The 16,382-nt window shown below is 44.8% G+C and overlaps 1 protein-coding gene across 2 annotated transcripts in view; it reads left to right on the top strand.

Moving 5' to 3' along the window:
- Positions 1-16,382, top strand: part of TMCO1 (transmembrane and coiled-coil domains 1) — a 28,665-nt gene that overhangs the window by 5,588 nt on the left and 6,695 nt on the right. The window contains exons 3-7 of one of the 2 annotated variants that reach the window (XM_023745860.1): positions 1,006-1,065; positions 6,289-6,335; positions 7,868-7,935; positions 9,892-10,036; positions 14,153-14,199. In XM_023745860.1, the coding sequence (XP_023601628.1) occupies positions 1,006-1,065; positions 6,289-6,335; positions 7,868-7,935; positions 9,892-10,036; positions 14,153-14,161 (329 nt within the window). In that variant the 3' untranslated portion in view covers positions 14,162-14,199. Of the gene's footprint in view, positions 1-1,005; positions 1,066-6,288; positions 6,336-7,867; positions 7,936-9,891; positions 10,037-14,152; positions 14,200-16,382 lie in introns of those variants that run through there. The other variant, XM_006104692.3, reaches the window with a different exon arrangement.

Raw genomic sequence — 16,382 nt, 5'->3', positions numbered from 1 at the left:
GCGGGTTTGAGCCCCAGTCAGGGCACATACAGGAGGCAACCTGGCAATGCTTCTCTCTCACGATGTGTCTCTCCCTCTCCCTTCCTCTCTCTCTAAAATCAATTTTAAAAAATTTTAAGTTGGTCTTAGCTCTTCCTACCCTGTGCATGTGTCTATCTTGCCTATTTTCTATACTATAATTTTTATTTATCTTCCCTCACAGAGATTGCTCTTTAGAGGACATGAATCATGTTTATCTCTTTATCTACCTAGAGCAGTGCCTGTTAGGTAGGCAGCCAATAGCTGAATGAGTGGGTCCTATCTTCTGTAGTGAACATGAGACTATAACTACAATTAGCTATAGTTACGTGAGAGCAGAACTCAAAATGTGCTTGGACTCTACCTGAGGCAGTCACCCTCCACTGATGGTCTGAAAACTCACTGTTTAGATTATGATTGTGTTCTACAATCCTTCATGGGTATTTGACTAAAGATGCTACCATATTGCTGTTTTAGTCTTAGAATGTTGTGTCCACCTTTTACTGTCAGCAGGTGTGAGAGCAGACCAGTTGACTTAATCATGATCATAAAGTCAGCGTGTAACTTTCCTGTAAGCTTCTTCCATTGGTTCAGCTGTGGTAAAGGAGCTTTTGTTTCTTTAGTACAGCGGTTCTCAACCTGTGGGTCGCGACCCCTTTGGGGGTCAAACGACCCTTTCACAGGGGTCGCCTAAGACCATCAGAAAACACATATATAATTGCATATTGTTTTTGTGATTAATCACTATGCTTTAATTATGTTCAATTTGTAACAATGAAAATACATCCTGCATATCAGATATTTACATTCCGATTCATAACAATAGCAAAATTACAGTTATGAAGTAGCAACGAAAATAATTTTATGGTTGGGGGTCACCACAACATGAGGAACTGTATTAAAGGGTCGTGGCATTAGGAAGGTTGAGAACCACTGCTTTAGTACAACGAGCAATTAATTTGTACTGTGTTACTATGTTGTTTACAGTGGAAAAGAAGAAGGAAACAATAACAGAGTCAGCTGGCCGACAACAAAAAAAGAAAATAGGTAAGATGAGTTATTGGTATACACAAAATTTAGGTTTTCTTGGAAGAAGTAAATTCTCAGGTAATGATGCTATAAAAGATGGTGACCAAGGTAACTCGTGTGTGTGTGTGTGTGTGTGTGTGTGTGTGTGTGTGTGTGAGTGACTGTATGGTTTACCGAGCACTTGCTATGTTCTCTTACTTGATTCTCTCAACCGTTCTGTGGGACATGTTCAGGCAGTTGCTCCTTTTGGGTCTTAGCTTTGAAATTTCAGTTTTAGTAAATGATGTTGACAGTTGTGGCTTTTGAACTTGCTGAGGGTTCTTCGTGTAGTTTGCAAAAGCACATTGTTTTTAATACCTGACATGATTATTTCCAGGTAAGTCTGAGCTACTTATGTTATTGCCATGGCTTCCTTACCTAGAATTGACTGGTGATGGAAACCCACTTAGGGTCGGAAATTTTCTGCTGAGGAATTTTTATGTCGCCTGAAAGATAATGACATGACTTTGGTTTTTCAGTGTGTTGTAGAATTTAGTTACCAAATGTAATTCTGTTCCAAAGAGACCATTTATAAATGACTAGATGTGCTTTGTATTTATGATGCTTCCTAACTCTGAAATAAAAGAAAAGCATGTATTTGGTTCAGAAGCGATGTTTCTGTACCCAGGTCACTGCTGTTACATCCCAGCAGGGAGTCCTGCCAGGTGGGCCTCTGCCTGGTCCCCTCTGGTGCAAGCTTCTCAGTTCAGTGCAGGGGCAGGGGTTTCGACGTGGCCTGCTCGTCTGTTTCCGTGGCAAGATGTTACCTACATCTGCTCTGTGCGGGTCAGTCACTCTGGTAGGCACTGGAGAAACAAGGCAGAGGAAGTTCCGTCCTTTAGGAGGTCTGTGCAGACGGCGAAAACAGATCCGTGCAGTACTGTTTGTACAGACACATTCTGAGTGTCATGAGAGTAAAGAGAAAGTCTATCCAAACCAACCTAAGGGGTCAGGTTTTCTTGAAGAGATGATGCTTTGGCTGAATCTTGAAGCTTTAGTTTGAGTTAGCTAAATCAAAATAGAAACAAAAGTGCTGGTCAGTACGTATTGAGCATTCACTATGCAACACTGAGGTAAGCCCTTTACATACTTTTATTTTTTTTAAATATATTTTTTATTGATTTCAGAGAGAGGAAGGGAGAGAGAAATATCAATGATGAGAGAGAATCATCGATTGGCTGCACATTAGAATCACCTGGGAATCTTTTTAAAATCCTGATTTCTGGGCCTCATCCTCCGAAAATTCTATGTCTTTGTTATAGGGTGGGGCCACAACATTAGTAACAAAGAAACAGAATTTCTGGAGGATGAGGCCCAGAAATCAGGATTTTAAAAAGATTCCCGGGTGATTCTAATGTGCAACCAAGGTTGAGAACCACTGGTCTAGAGCAGTGGTCGGCAAACTGCGGCTCGCAAGCCACATGGGGCTCTTTGGCCCCTTGAGTGTGGCTCTTCCTAAGCCTTAGGAGTACCCTGATTAAGTTAATAACAATGTACCTACCTATATAGTTTAAGTTTAAAAAATTTGTCTCTCAAAAGAAATTTCAATCATTGTACTGTTGATATTTGGCTCTGTTGACTAACGAGTTTGCCGACCACTGGTCTAGAGTAAGAAAAGCCAGGCTGTGGGCGGAGAGTCCTGAGGAAACGGTGTCTGAGGGCAGTGGGAGTGGAGCTCTGCAGAGGCACAGCCCGAGCAGTTGGAAAGGAGTCGCAGAGGTTGAGGGGAGCGTTTCAGGGACAGGAGCGGGAAAGTGGGTGTTAAGTGCCTGCGGGGCAGAACGGAAGCTATTGATGACTTAGCAAGAGTGATTTCCGCAGCACGATGGAGGCAGGAGCCCGACTGGGTAGATGAGGGAGAGCAGGCAAGGTGAGCAACTGAGACCTTGAAAATGGACAGTTCTTTCCAGTAGTTTTGCCTTCAGTCGACGACACAGGATCTACACTCAACCTTATCTTAACATGGAATGCGGCCTTGAAGGTTTGCTCACCAAAGAATATCATTAAAAGTGAAGAGAAATAATATTTATGAAGAGTTGAGTATCAGAGTCTTATCAGGAGTTAAAGACATAATATTTATTAGGTGCTGCTTACAAGGCAAACAGCCTGTCCATTCTCTAGTTCATAAGTTTTACTCTTAGATTCAGCCCGACTCTTGGCAATCTGTAGCCTCAGCTGCATTCTTTTTGACTTGGTGAGGCTGCCCCTGCCCTCTCACTCGCCTTGGCACTGCTGGGCCTGTCATGCACAGCTCGCCCACATCCAGCCTGTCGGGAGTCCTCCTCGGGGTATTCATGAGAGTGTTGTCCGGAGCACCCCATGGTGCTCTTTACGAGAAATGGTGGACGTGCCCTAACCGGTTTGGCTCAGTGGATAGAGCGTCGGCCTGCGGACTGAAGGGTCCCAGGTTCGATTCCAGTCAAGGGCATGTACCTTGGTTGCGGGCACATCCCCAGTAGGGAGTGTGCAGGAGGCAGCTGATCGATGTTTCTCTCTCATCGATGTTTCTAACTCTCTATCCCTCTCCCTTCCTCTCTGTAAAAAATCAATAAAAATATATTTAGAAAAAAAAAAGAAATGGTGGGCGTTTTGATCTGTTAGTTTTCAATATTAAGAAAAGCAGTGCAGCCCAGCTGGTTTGGCTCAGTGGATAGAGCGTTGGCCTATAGACTGAAGGGTCCCAGGTTCGATGTCGATCAAGGGCACATGCTGGGGTTGTGGGCTCGATCCCCAGTAGGGTGGTGCAAGAGACAGCCAATCAATGATTCTCTCTCATCATTGATGTTTCTGTAACTCTCTCCCTCTCCCTTCCTCTCTGAAATCAATAAAAAAATATTTTTATAAAAGAAAGAAAAGCAGTGCTTCTCATAGATAAGTGGCTTATTGTTCTCTGTGGACACTGAACTGATGGACGCCTGCCCAGCTGCTGGTGAGCATGGCAGAGGGCTGTGGAGTCTGTGCATTTCTGTGCTGACTGGGTCCACAGTGCTGCTCTGTGCCTTCCTCTTCTGTTCAGAGTCCCCACTTGAGTTATTTACAAAAATATGCATCATACTGGGTGGGCTGTGCAGGATGATTCAGCCTGAAAGAAGCGATTTCCAGTAGAGGGGACGGAGGGCAGTGTCCCGTGTCCAGGGAAGAGACGCCGTGGACTTCACCGGGAGGCTGTTTGCTGGAGCGCGGGTAGAGCCAGTAATTTGGGACCGAGCGCCTGCACAGACACGGAGGGTTGTGTGGTCCGTTCTTACTTCCCTGTGCGGGGCTGTGGCTGTTCACACCTCCCTCTCGCAGAAGAGGAGCTGGTTTACTCTTGGTACACGGCTTTGCTTTCACTTTGTTGACTGCAGCCATGTTACCTGAAGCAACGAGGGATGTGTTTTAGGGACATATGTGACCCAGACTCAGGAAAAGCTGCCCTGACTGGTTCCAGGAAGGCAGGACTGTGTCAGGCCGAGCGAGCCTGGAGAGACCGCCAGTGGGCTCCTTGTCTTCAGGGCTCCGCTGCCAACACTCGCTTCTCCCTCTCCTGCTGCCCCGCTGCCCCACGGCCTCGGTGGTGCTTCTCTCGCAGGTACTCGTTGCCTTCACCTGCCTCTGGTGTCCCGGGCTCTTTCTGCACCAGCTCCTCACACGGCTCTGTGGCCACCACGTCAGCACTGCCCCAGACCCTTGTTAACACTTAGGGACTGAGTCGAGTCCCAGGCTTTACTGAGTCACCATCTTGACATGCGGCCCAGGAATCTGCTTTCTTAATAAGCTGCTCAGACAATTCGTAGGTAAACTGAAGTTTGGGAGCCAGCACTACATTGTAATTTTTCTATTTCTGCTCCCACAGTTAATTGACATAATTTCCTAAGATTTCCTGATTTAAATTCTTTTAGATATATATTTTTTCAAGTTATTTTTGAGAGAGAAAGGGAGAGAGAGAGAGAAGCATCAACATTGATCGGTGTCTCCAGCATGCCCTCCACCGTGGGTCAAGCCCGCAACCCAGGCATGAGCCCTGACAGGGATTCGAATTGGCAACCTCTTGGTTCATGTGACAGTGCTCAACCAACTGAGCCACACTGGCTGGTTGAGAGAAAGAATCCAATGGGCTCAGCTCATCGTTTTTAAAAAATATATATTTTTATTGATTTCAGAGAGAAAGGGAGTAGGAGAGAGAAACATCAATGATGAGGGAGAATCATAGATTGGCATGTGCCCTGACTGAGAATTGAACCATGATCTTCTGGTTCATAGGTCAATGCTCAATCACTGAGTCATGCTGGCCAAGCTCAGCTCATATTTTCATGCCAGAGGTTGTGGACTGGTTGCTTCAGGTCAACAGAGGGAGGGAGTACTGGGAACATTCCCGTGCTGACCTGCAGCAGAGCCCATGCTGGGGACAGAAGGGCAGGCATTCTGACCCTTGACTGAGTGTGGGGGGGTCTCCTTTCCTAGAGATTTGGAAATATGGTAGAACATTGCTGAGATTTAATTTATGTATTCGTTCTACGCCTTTGTGTGCTATTTTCCACAAAAGAAGGCTGCATCAGGCAGATAATTTAAATTTTGCTTCTTCTCCATTGCACATCTCCATGACATTTCAGGGGATATTATTAGTTGGTCTTCCATTCGAGACAGCTCAGAATGCAGGACTGTCGTGGGATACCTGCCTTTTTCATGGGTTCCCATCGATGTAATACAAGAGTGGATCTTCATGTACAGAGTTAAGACAGTACCAGAGGCAGTTTTAAAAAGTTAAACTTGAGCCCCGCTGGTATGGCTCAGCAGTTGAGCATTGACCCAGGAACCAAGAGATCTCGGTTCGATTCCCGATCAGGGCACATGCCCAGGTTGCAGGCTTGATCCCCAGAGGGAGGGGTGCAGGAGGCAGCCGACCAGTGATTCTCCCTCACCATCCATGTTTCTATCTCCTATCCCTCTCCCTTCCTCTCTTTCTAAAAAAAAAATCAATAAAAACATATTAAAATAAAGTTAAACTTGAAAGAGTTTTCTTTCTTTCGTTGAAATAGTCTGGTGCTCTGCTGCATTTGGTGTTCTGTTAGCACACAGAACATAATTTGCTGGGTGTTCTGCTCGTCTTACTGAAACAAGCACTAGGGAAACAGGTGTGTTTGTGTCTCCAGTCAGTGATCGTTTAACCTCGACCAAGTGCTCAGCACTCTGTGTATTAACTGTCTCGTCACTTCTTTTCAGAGAGGCAAGAAGAGAAGCTGAAGAACAACAACAGAGACCTATCCATGGTGAGGGTCCCAAATATAACTTCCTGGTAAACAATGTTTTTTAGCAAAGCATTTGCGTTAGGTACACCACCCTCACCTTCTCAGAACTGCACAGTCTGCAGGATGCAGATAATCGTGGGTGTTCCTGGGCCACCCACGGTGCAGTGGGCTGTGGGCTGGGACCTCACTCTGGTGAAGTGAACAGTCCTTAGGCTGACCCGGGGTCATCGTTGGCTCCTTTCACGTGATTCGTGATCGGCTCTCCTTATCTTTATCTTCTTACGTTAATGCTGCACCTTTGTTTTCTGGTGAATGGTTGTCCCAGCACAGGGGTGGGGCGTTACAGGGGGGCCTTCACTGTTGCCTCTTGTTCTGCAAGAGCCTCTGTTCTGAGTGGCAGCCTCACCATTACGTGTAAGGACAGTGATTTCATTGTCCATTTGCTCGTTTATAAAGAGCAGTCTGTCCAAGCATGTCTTTCTGAGGCGTAGGCAGGCTATGATATGGCGTGCCCAAATTTTCTATTTCATTTCTGTATATTTAACGTAGGGCATCCTAACTTTCCAACAGTTGTCTTTTGCTTAGTGAGAGCCCTTTGCTATATATCTTTATTTTGAAATTCTTAATTAGAAAGATTATAATTTAGAGGTGCATTTTTAAAAAATGCCTTTTCTTGCCCTAGCTGGTTTGGCTCAGTGGATAGAGCATCGGCCTGAGGACCGAAGGGTCCCGGGTTCGATTCTGGTCAAGGGCACGTACCTTAGTTGCAGGCTCCTCCCCGCCCCGCCCCAGGCCCTGGTTGGGGCTCGTGCAGGAGGCAACCAATCAATGTGTTTCTCTCACATCGATATTTCTCTGTCTTTCCCTCTCTCTTCCACTCTCTAAAAATCAATGGAGAAATATCCTCGGGTGAGGATAAAAAAAAAAAAGGCTTTTCTTTTCTGTTGACACAATTACTACACATTCACCATAGCAAATTTGGAAACTACTGAAAAAAAGAGATAAAAAAGGTCCAGATACAACTACTGTTAAGCTTACATCTTTATAATCTTTGGTTTATTTATATTTTATGACATAGTAATTAAAAAAGAAGTTAGCTTCAAGTAACAACACTTGACTGACAAAGACTTAAGCAGATAAAGGGTTTTCACTTGCTCCAGAGTCTGAGGTGGTGTCCGGGCTGGAGTGGCAGCTCGGATGTCAGGATGCCACCGATGCAGGCAGCCGTCCTCAGCCTCGGGCTGTCTAGGTCCACTCTGCTGCACCGCCAGGCACCGTGCTCTTCATGCCAGCAAGAGGAGTGAGCATGAGGCCTGCAGGATGGCTGCTCGCCACGCCTGTCCCTTTGCAGGACCCTCCCACACTGTGCTGCCTCCTGGCCCCCAGCACTTCCCCGGCAGGCGGCCAGGAGAGGGCTTGCAGGTGGGGTGGTAGCCGTCAGACAGCTTCTGGCAAAGGGCTCCTTTAAAAATGGCATGAAAGCAACTTGTGGGGTGTGCTCCGGTGGTGGTTTCTCTGCAGTGTGAAATGACAGTGTGCTGGTCTCCTTACAGGTTCGAATGAAATCCATGTTTGCAATTGGCTTTTGTTTTACTGCCCTGATGGGGATGTTCAATTCCATGTGAGTACCCCTAACTGTTACTCTGTGATAATATTGTATTTTTATATTTTAAATGTACAGAAAAGTTACAAGAATGGTATGTCCATTATCCAGATCCACAAATGTTAACGTTTTGCCCCATTCACTTTCTCTTTCTCTCTCATATCATGTATGTCCTCATATGTACATGATTTCTGTATTTTTCTGAGTCATTAGAGAGTATGCTTCATGCTCCTTTATCATAACTACTAGCATGTGTTCCCTAAGGACAGGGACATCCTCATACATAACCTCCACCCAGTTATTGAAATCACAGAAATTGAATTTTGATAGAATACAATTATATGATAACTTTTTCATGCTCTTAATAGGGAGGATGTTTTATGTATAGGCAAAGACTGGGTACTGTGGGGCCTTCAAAGGAAGGGTAGACATATAAAGATGTTTTCACTCTTAAAATAGAGTTTTAACTGTAATCTCGTTAATGATAGCAGATTACTGTGCTGACCCAGCAGGTGCGGCCGGCGTAATGGCGGAGCTGCTCTAATGGGCTGGGCAAGGGCCCAGGTGACAGGCGCCACTTATCCCCCCAGAGCTCACTGAACCCTCCCACGAGGATAGGAATCGCCCTCACCTTTCTCTTACTCTTCCTCCCGGCTTCATTTCTGTCTGTCTGTCTCTCCCTCTCCCTGTAAATACCCCCCCGCCCCAGTCTGTTCTTCTCTCCCCATCTGTTAAGTGCCACTTTGTGCCAAGCATGGTGCCAGGTATTATATAACAGGTCAGGTGTGCCCCTGCCCTTGGTGATACCAACGTTGTATGGGAAGAGAAGACAGACAAATACATGATGGATGTTACAACAGAAATGTGTGTGGAGTACGTAGCGGGAAGAGGAAGTGACTGTTGTTGCCTAGGGGAGGGGCCAGAGAGTGTCTGATCGTTTTCATACAGAATTTCCCCTGAACTAATGAGGGACCTTTGGAATATTCAGCAACTTGCCCAGGTTTCCAGAAGTCTCGTAATTTCTAGCATATAATTTAAATTCAGTGTTTTTTTCACTGCCATGCTTTCTCTCATTTCTTGGGTGCGTATCACCGTGAATGAACAGACAAACCGAACACTGAAAGGTTTTATAATTGACGAGTACACTTCATTGGTACAACTCCAGTACTCACGTATTCTTAACCTTGCCACATTCTGGCTCAGTACTTACTGTAGAGGTGCTAACTACTCAAACTTCTGATTTTTTTTTTAACTTTTTTATTGAATTTATTGGGGTGACATTGGTTAGTAAAATTGTATAGGTTTCAGGTATACAATCTATAATACATCATCTGTATATTGTATTGTGTGTTCACCACCCCAAGTCAAGTCTCCTTCCGTCACTCACACTTCTGATTTTAAAATGATTTTTTTATAGCTTTAGTAGCGTCTGTGTAGTTTTTCTTGTTGGCCTTGGCTTTATTGTGTGATTACTGCAACAGATTTTGGGTCCTGTTTTGCTTGAAGTTCAGCATTTGATTTATTCCTTAGTCATATGTACAGATGAGTTCTAATGAAATAGACTGACTAGGAAATAACTGGCCATTTCTGCCAGTAGTAGTACTGCCTTATATTCATGCAATTCCCCTCCTTAACATTGTTTATGAACACAATGCACTAAACAGCCTTACAGTCTCAGCCAACATGTGCACACGCACACACGTCTGAAAGGTTGCTGTTTGGGAAGGGCTTCAAACCTCTCCAGGATCCTGATACTGAAAAAATGAAGAGTCACTGGTTTAGAAAAAGATTGACGGGAACAGTTTACATCCTTCCTTATCTCCTTGTACTTCAGGTCTCTTTTTAGAATATCACCTTTTCTTGTCTTTTAAAGATCAAAGGACTTAAAGTTCTATTTCTGTTTCAGATTCTTCTCGGGAACTAAGAGGCTCGTCAGGCTTCTAAAAATAACGATCTTTGTTTTTTCCTTTTCAGATTTGATGGCAGAGTGGTGGCAAAGCTCCCTTTCACGCCCCTTTCCTACATCCAAGGACTGTCCCATCGAAATCTGCTGGGGGATGACACCACCGACTGCTCCTTCATCTTCCTGTATATTCTCTGCACCATGTCCATTCGGCAGGTGAGTGACACACCCACTGTTAGCACGGACAGTCATGTGCCACATCAGAGTTCGGGGCGATGACAGACCACATGTATGACGCTGGCATGTCACAGAGCCTAGGTGTGTAGTCGCTGCACCATCTAGGTTTGCGTAGGTGCACTCTGATGTTTAGATGACGAGGACATCACCTAAGGATGCGTTTCTCAGAATGTGACCCGTCGTTAAGCGCCGTGACTGTGCGTCCTTCCTTGCTCTCGTCCCTGCATTAGCTTTTGCTTCTGGAACACAGGTGTCCCCTGTGCTCTGCAGCCCTCCAGGTTCTGTTTTAGAAGTCCAGTGCGCCGTCCAGAGCTGCCTTAAATGTGTGGGGTCCAGACTGCTGAGCCTTGGGGCTGGGCAGTGGCTGGAAAACCAGACGTGGTTTCCTCAGCTCTCAGGCTCCTTCCTCGGGGCAACTGTCCGAAGGTATGGGAGTGCGGAGTGGGCTGCCCTTCCTTCTGTGGTTTCTTCTTTGCTGGACACCAGCGCCTTTGTCACTGTGGGAGCGCAAGTGAGCGGAATGATTTGGTCACTCCAAGTTGTTCATGGTTGAGATCAAGCCTCCACAGGACCAGGCATTCATAGTGGAAATGAACGAGGGCTGAGGGAAGTACAGAGGCCGAGGGATCCTGGGGGGCAGACCTGACAGTCAGCGGGGGTTTCGGGCCGGAAGGGCCAAAGAGGGAGATGCTTTTGAGGTGGGATTTTAAAAAGTGACGGGTGCCCAGCCGAAGTGGCTCAGTGGTTGAGCATTGACCTATGGACCAGGAGGTCACGGTTTGATTCCCGGTCAGGGCACATGCCCGAGTTGTGGGGTCATCCCTGGTGAGGGGCAACTGATCTCTCCTCACTGATGTTCCTATCTCTCTTTCCCTCTCCCTTCCTCTTTGAAATCAATAAAAATATATATTTTTAAAAAGTGATAGGGGTTACTTAATTAAAGTCTCGGGTTCAAGAATTCTATATTTCACGGCGTTGCTCAGTGTTCGGACATACTGCCATCCAGTAGGTGTTGCAGTGAATTTGAACACGATTCTTTCTGTCTTTTGCATAGTGATTCTTCCAGAGTTATTCTTGTTATTTTCATTAATAGTCTTCTCCTTTCCTCTGCAACCTTTTTAAGGTAGTGATTTCTTAGTTCATGTGTCCCCTTAAAGTGTCTGTGTAATTACAGCCATTAATATTCTTTTTATTGTGGGAAAACAGACATAAAATTGACCCTTGTAACCATTTTTAACTGTACAGTTTGTGACATAAAGTACATTCCACATTATTGTAAAACCACTCTCCGTCTCTAGAACTTTTATTTATTATTTTTTTATTTTTTAATATATTTTTTAAATTTTAATTTCTTCATTGATTAAGTTATTACATATGTGTCCTTATCCCCACATTACTCCCCATCACCCGCCTCATGCCCTCACCCCCCCGTTGTCTGTGTCCATTGGTTAGGCCGATATGCTTGCATATAAGTCCTTTGGTTGATCTCTCCCCCTTACCCCCACCCTCCCCTGTCTCTAGAATTTTTAAATCTCAAATGGAAATCTTCCCCATTAAACACTAACTCTCTCTGTCCCCTCCCCCAGCCCCGGCAACTACCATTCTACTTCTTTCTGTCTCCGTGAATTTGACTACCCGTATTTGTGAATTTGACCTCATATAAGTAAAATTATATAATAGTTTTGCCCTTTTGTGACTGACATAATGTTTTAAGGTTTACCCACATCATTACATTTCAGAATTTCTTCCTTTTTTTAAAATATATTTTTATTGATTTCAGAGGGGAAGGGAGAGGGAGAGAGAGAGAAACATCAGTGATGAGAGGAAATCATTGATCAGCTGCCTCCTGCACGCCCCTCACTGGGGACCGAGCCCACAACCCAGGCATATGCCCTTGACTGGAATCGAACCCGGGACCCTTCAGTCCACAGGCCGACACTCCATCCACTGAGCCAGACCAACCAAGGTTCTGTTTCCACCTTTGAACGTCCGAGTTCTTATATTTAGATGTGGAATTGCTGAGTCACAGTGCAATTCCATGTTTAATTTGTGGAGGAATCACCAGACAGCTTTGTGCAGCCACTGCGCCCTTTAACCAGCACTTCACCACCAGCTTGCCGCCGTGTTTTAAAAGTTGCAAGTCATTTCTCATCTTTTAGTTTCAGTGAGTGGAAACCATAATTTCATTTATTCAGGTTAATGTTTATGCTGCACATTAGAAACGATATATATTTTATGCAGTTCCCTCCACCACTGGGCATGGCCTTGCTTGTTTTAATGGGGAAGTCTTCTCACGGTGAATTAGAATAGAGCACAGGAGAGTGTCGTTAAAGTGTCCACTGAGGGGACTGGATACTTTGACCACCAGGTTTTCTGAATTTATATTTGTAAAAGTCTTTTACTTGTGAAAGATTATGACTACACTTACACATGTAGTTAATAACCTGTCTACAGGTCAACCAGAACCCACTTCCTCTACTGCCTGCATGAGGGTTGATTTAACAGCGAGCTCCGCTGGCCCCTTCATACAGGAACGCTCCCTGCTACGAGGAGGTGTGATATTAGGTTGAATTAAGGGTAGCCATCTGCTTCTGTCATTTCCCCCGTCCTTAAGACTGGTGTTCATATTAGTAACTAGAGGCCCAGTGCACGAAATTCATGCACCGTTAGGGTCCCTAGTGGCTGTTGGCTGCCAGCCGGGGCCTCCCTTCCCCTGGCTGCCTGCTGCCGCCATCGGCCTAGGCAGGGCTGGCCGGGGGGGAGGGGGAGGTGAGGGGGGCCGCAGGCAGTTGGCCGGCCAGCCCCGCCCCCTGGTTGAACTCCCAGTCGAGGGGACAATTTGCATATTAGGCTTTTATTATATAGGATAATTCCTTGATAGAGTCATCTGTCTATTCACTTACTCATTCCACAAAATTGAGCACATACATGTACTAGGCTCTGTGCCGGAGGCTCCGTGTTCAGTTGTAGACAAACTGACATGTGGTTATGGTTCTTGCCTTCATGGGGCTTATTTCTTTTGAAATAAAAAGGTTAATTTTCCACCTGTAGCTTCACTTTTTTAAATATCACTATCAAATATGAGAACATAGAAGTACAGTGGGGCCTTGACTTACAAGTTTAATTCGTTCCGTGACGGAGCTCGTAACTCAAATTACTCATATGTCAAATCAAAAAGTGAACAAGTGAGACATGTGATGCTGGGCTGATGTTGTGGCGTTCACTGTGACGTTCGCTGCGCCAGCTAGCGGTGGGGTATCTGAAGCTGGCTCGTAACCCGAATTTTAGCTCGCAATTCAAAGCAAAAAATCGGTCGAGAGACGGCTCGTATCTCGAAAAACTCGTTAGTCGGGACACTCGTAAGTCAAGGCCCCACTGTACATCTGAGCTTATTTCTGTTATGCTAATCATTCTAAGTAAATTAAACAAAGAAGCAAATTAGACAAAGATTAAACAAAGTGTTTGTGAGCCTGGTTTTTGTCTATTGCATGTCATGTTCCCTTTCTAGGGTGTTATTAGTCTATGGTTTACCACTGACTTAGGAGCTTTCAAGGAAAATAAAATAATATTATTATGCTGATCATACAGGGTAGGGCAAAAGTAGGTTTACAGTTATGAATATGTGAAACATCGCTTATTCTTGTATTCTTCTTTATTAATTATTGCATTGTTTCCCATTCGAACAACTGTAAACCACCTTTTGCCCCGCCCTGTGTAATGGAATTGAAGCCCTGTTTCTACTCTAAGATGGTGGGAGAGAGAGAATGCATGTGAGGCTGAGGACCTGCAGCATTGGCAGGTTGAATCTTCCTCCCACTGAGGCGGAGTGTCCTGGGGAGTCCTGTAGCCTCTCGGAGCCCCGTTTTCACGGAGGTGACATGGGGTCCATGGCAGCCCCCACTTGTGTGACGTCAGATGGTAGTCTGGAACGGAAACAGTTGTTCCTACGGCCGCCCAAGTTCCAGCCCAAGATAGGACAGTGTTCCTTTTCACAGATGAAGACATGACATGTCATATTAACTGAAAATAAATCTAATGACCTTTGCTGATTTTATCTTTCTCCTTTTGTTTACTTCCTTAACGCCTGGTGATTAACTGCCTTGACCTTCACACCCAGCTATTTCCTTTGTGCGTTTGTAGCGTTTGTAGCGGTGGAAATGGTAGGCCCGCCAACTTCCCTGAGAGGTGTCAATAACAGCCCAGGGTGGTGACGGGCATTTCCTTCACTCCTTCATTAAGGTACTTGCTTTTGTTGTCCTTGTTATGAGTCAGTGGCTTGGGTGAATGGTTATCTCTGTATAAAGTGCTCTGCCTCTCATCTCAGTAAAACTCCAAGTGAACCTGCCTGTCAATAGCTGGGGGAGACAGGTCTATTCTTACAGATTCATGGGGTTGTGAAATCCAGAAGGATTAGTGGTTCTGAGGAAATGCAGAACTCACAATGGGAACAAACCCACAGTAATTATAGAGTGTGATTGCTCCCGTGTGTGTGTGTGTGTGTGTGTGTGTGTGTGTGTGTGTGTGTGTGTGTATGTTTACAATATGGTGTTGGAGAGAAAAACATGCTATGGACACATAGTGGCTTAAGTATTACAAATGTCCACCCTGTGACCACTTCCACCCTGCCCCCTCTCCAGGCCTTCACCACCCTGTTGTCTGTGTCCATGGTTTTGCATAAAAGTTCTTTGGTTAACCTCTTCCCCCTCCCCACTTCCCTCTGAAATACGTCAGTCTGTTGCATGCTTCAGTGTCTGTGGTTCTTTTTTTAAATATATTTTTATTGATTTCAGAGAGGGAGAGATAGAAACATCTATGATGAGAGAGAAGCATGGGTCAGCTGCCTCCTACACACCTCCTACTGGGATGGAGCCCACAACCTAGGCATGTGCCCTGACTGGGAATCGTACCATGACCTCCTGGTTCAGAGTTAGACGCTCAACCACTGTGCAACACTGGCCAGTTCTATTTTGTTTATTAGATTCCACAGCAAATCCTTTTTCTTTTTCTTTTATTGTTTAAAGTATTACAAATAGTAGTACATATGTCTCCTTTTTTTTCCCCCATTGACCTTCCCTCTGCTTCCCGTACCACACACCCCCCCGCCCCCGCACATGCCCTCACCCACCCCAGTGTCTTGCATCCATTGATTATGCTCATATACATGCATACAAGTCCTTCAGTTGATCTCTTACCTCCTCCTCCCCAACCCTCCCAGTGGTCCCGCTGTAGTTTGACAGTCTGTTTGATGCAAATCTTTTTTCTTTAGGATATCTTCACTGGCTACAATATACTGGGCTTATTGTTTTTTTGTTTTTTTTTTTTTTTTTATTAAATCTTTATTGTTCAGATTATTACATTTGTTCCTCTTTTTTCCCCCCATAACTCCCCTCCTTCCAGCTCCCACCCCACCCTCCACCCTCACTCCCCACCCACTGTCCTCATCCATAGGTGCATGATTTTTGTCCAGTCACTTCCCGCATCTCCCACACCCCTTTTCCCCCAAGAATAGTCAGTCCATTCCCTTTCTATGTCCCTGATTCATTATAATCACCAGTTCATTCTGTACATCAGGTTATTTATTCACTTGATTCTTAGATTCATTTGTTGATAGATGCATATTTGTTGTTCATAATTTGTATCTTTACCTTTTTCTTCTTCTTCCTCTTCTTAAAGGATACCTTTCAGCATTTCATATAATACTGGTTTGGCGGTGATGAACTCCTTTAGTTTTTCCTTATCTGTGAAGCTCTTTATCTGACCTTCAATTCTGAATGATAGCTTTGCTGGATAAAGTAATCTTGGTTGTAGGTTCTTGGTATTCAGCACTTTGAATATTTCTTGCCATTCCCTTCTGGCCTGCAAAGTTTCTGTTGAGAAATCAGCTGACAGTCGTATGGGTATTCCCTTGTAGGTAATTGAGCCTCTTTCTCTTGCTGCTTTTAAGATTTTCTCTTTGTCTTTTGCTCTTGGCATTTTAATGATGATGTGTCTTGGTGTGGTCCTCTTTGGATTCCTTTTGTTTGGGGTTCTCTGCACTTCTTGGACCTGTAAGTCCATTTCTTTCTCCAGGTGGGGGAAGTTTTCTGCCATTATTTCTTGAAATAGGTTTTCAATATCTTGCTGTCTCTCATCTTCTGGTACTCCAATAATTCTGATATTAGACCGCTTAAAGCTGTCCCAGAGGCTCCTTACACTATCTTCACACTTTCGGATTCTTTTTTCATTTTGCTTTTCCAATTGGGTGTTTTTTGTCGAATCTTTGGTTTGAGTCTTGTGCTCCTCTGGTCTGTTATTAGGAAATAATATTCTTTATTTCAGTCCGTGT

Source organism: Myotis lucifugus, unplaced genomic scaffold (assembly GCF_000147115.1).
Source record: "Myotis lucifugus unplaced genomic scaffold, Myoluc2.0 scaffold_590, whole genome shotgun sequence".
NCBI classification, from domain to species: domain Eukaryota; kingdom Metazoa; phylum Chordata; class Mammalia; order Chiroptera; family Vespertilionidae; genus Myotis; species Myotis lucifugus.
Note: the sequence above shows the minus strand (reverse complement) of the source record. Positions and strands in the feature narration are given on the sequence as shown.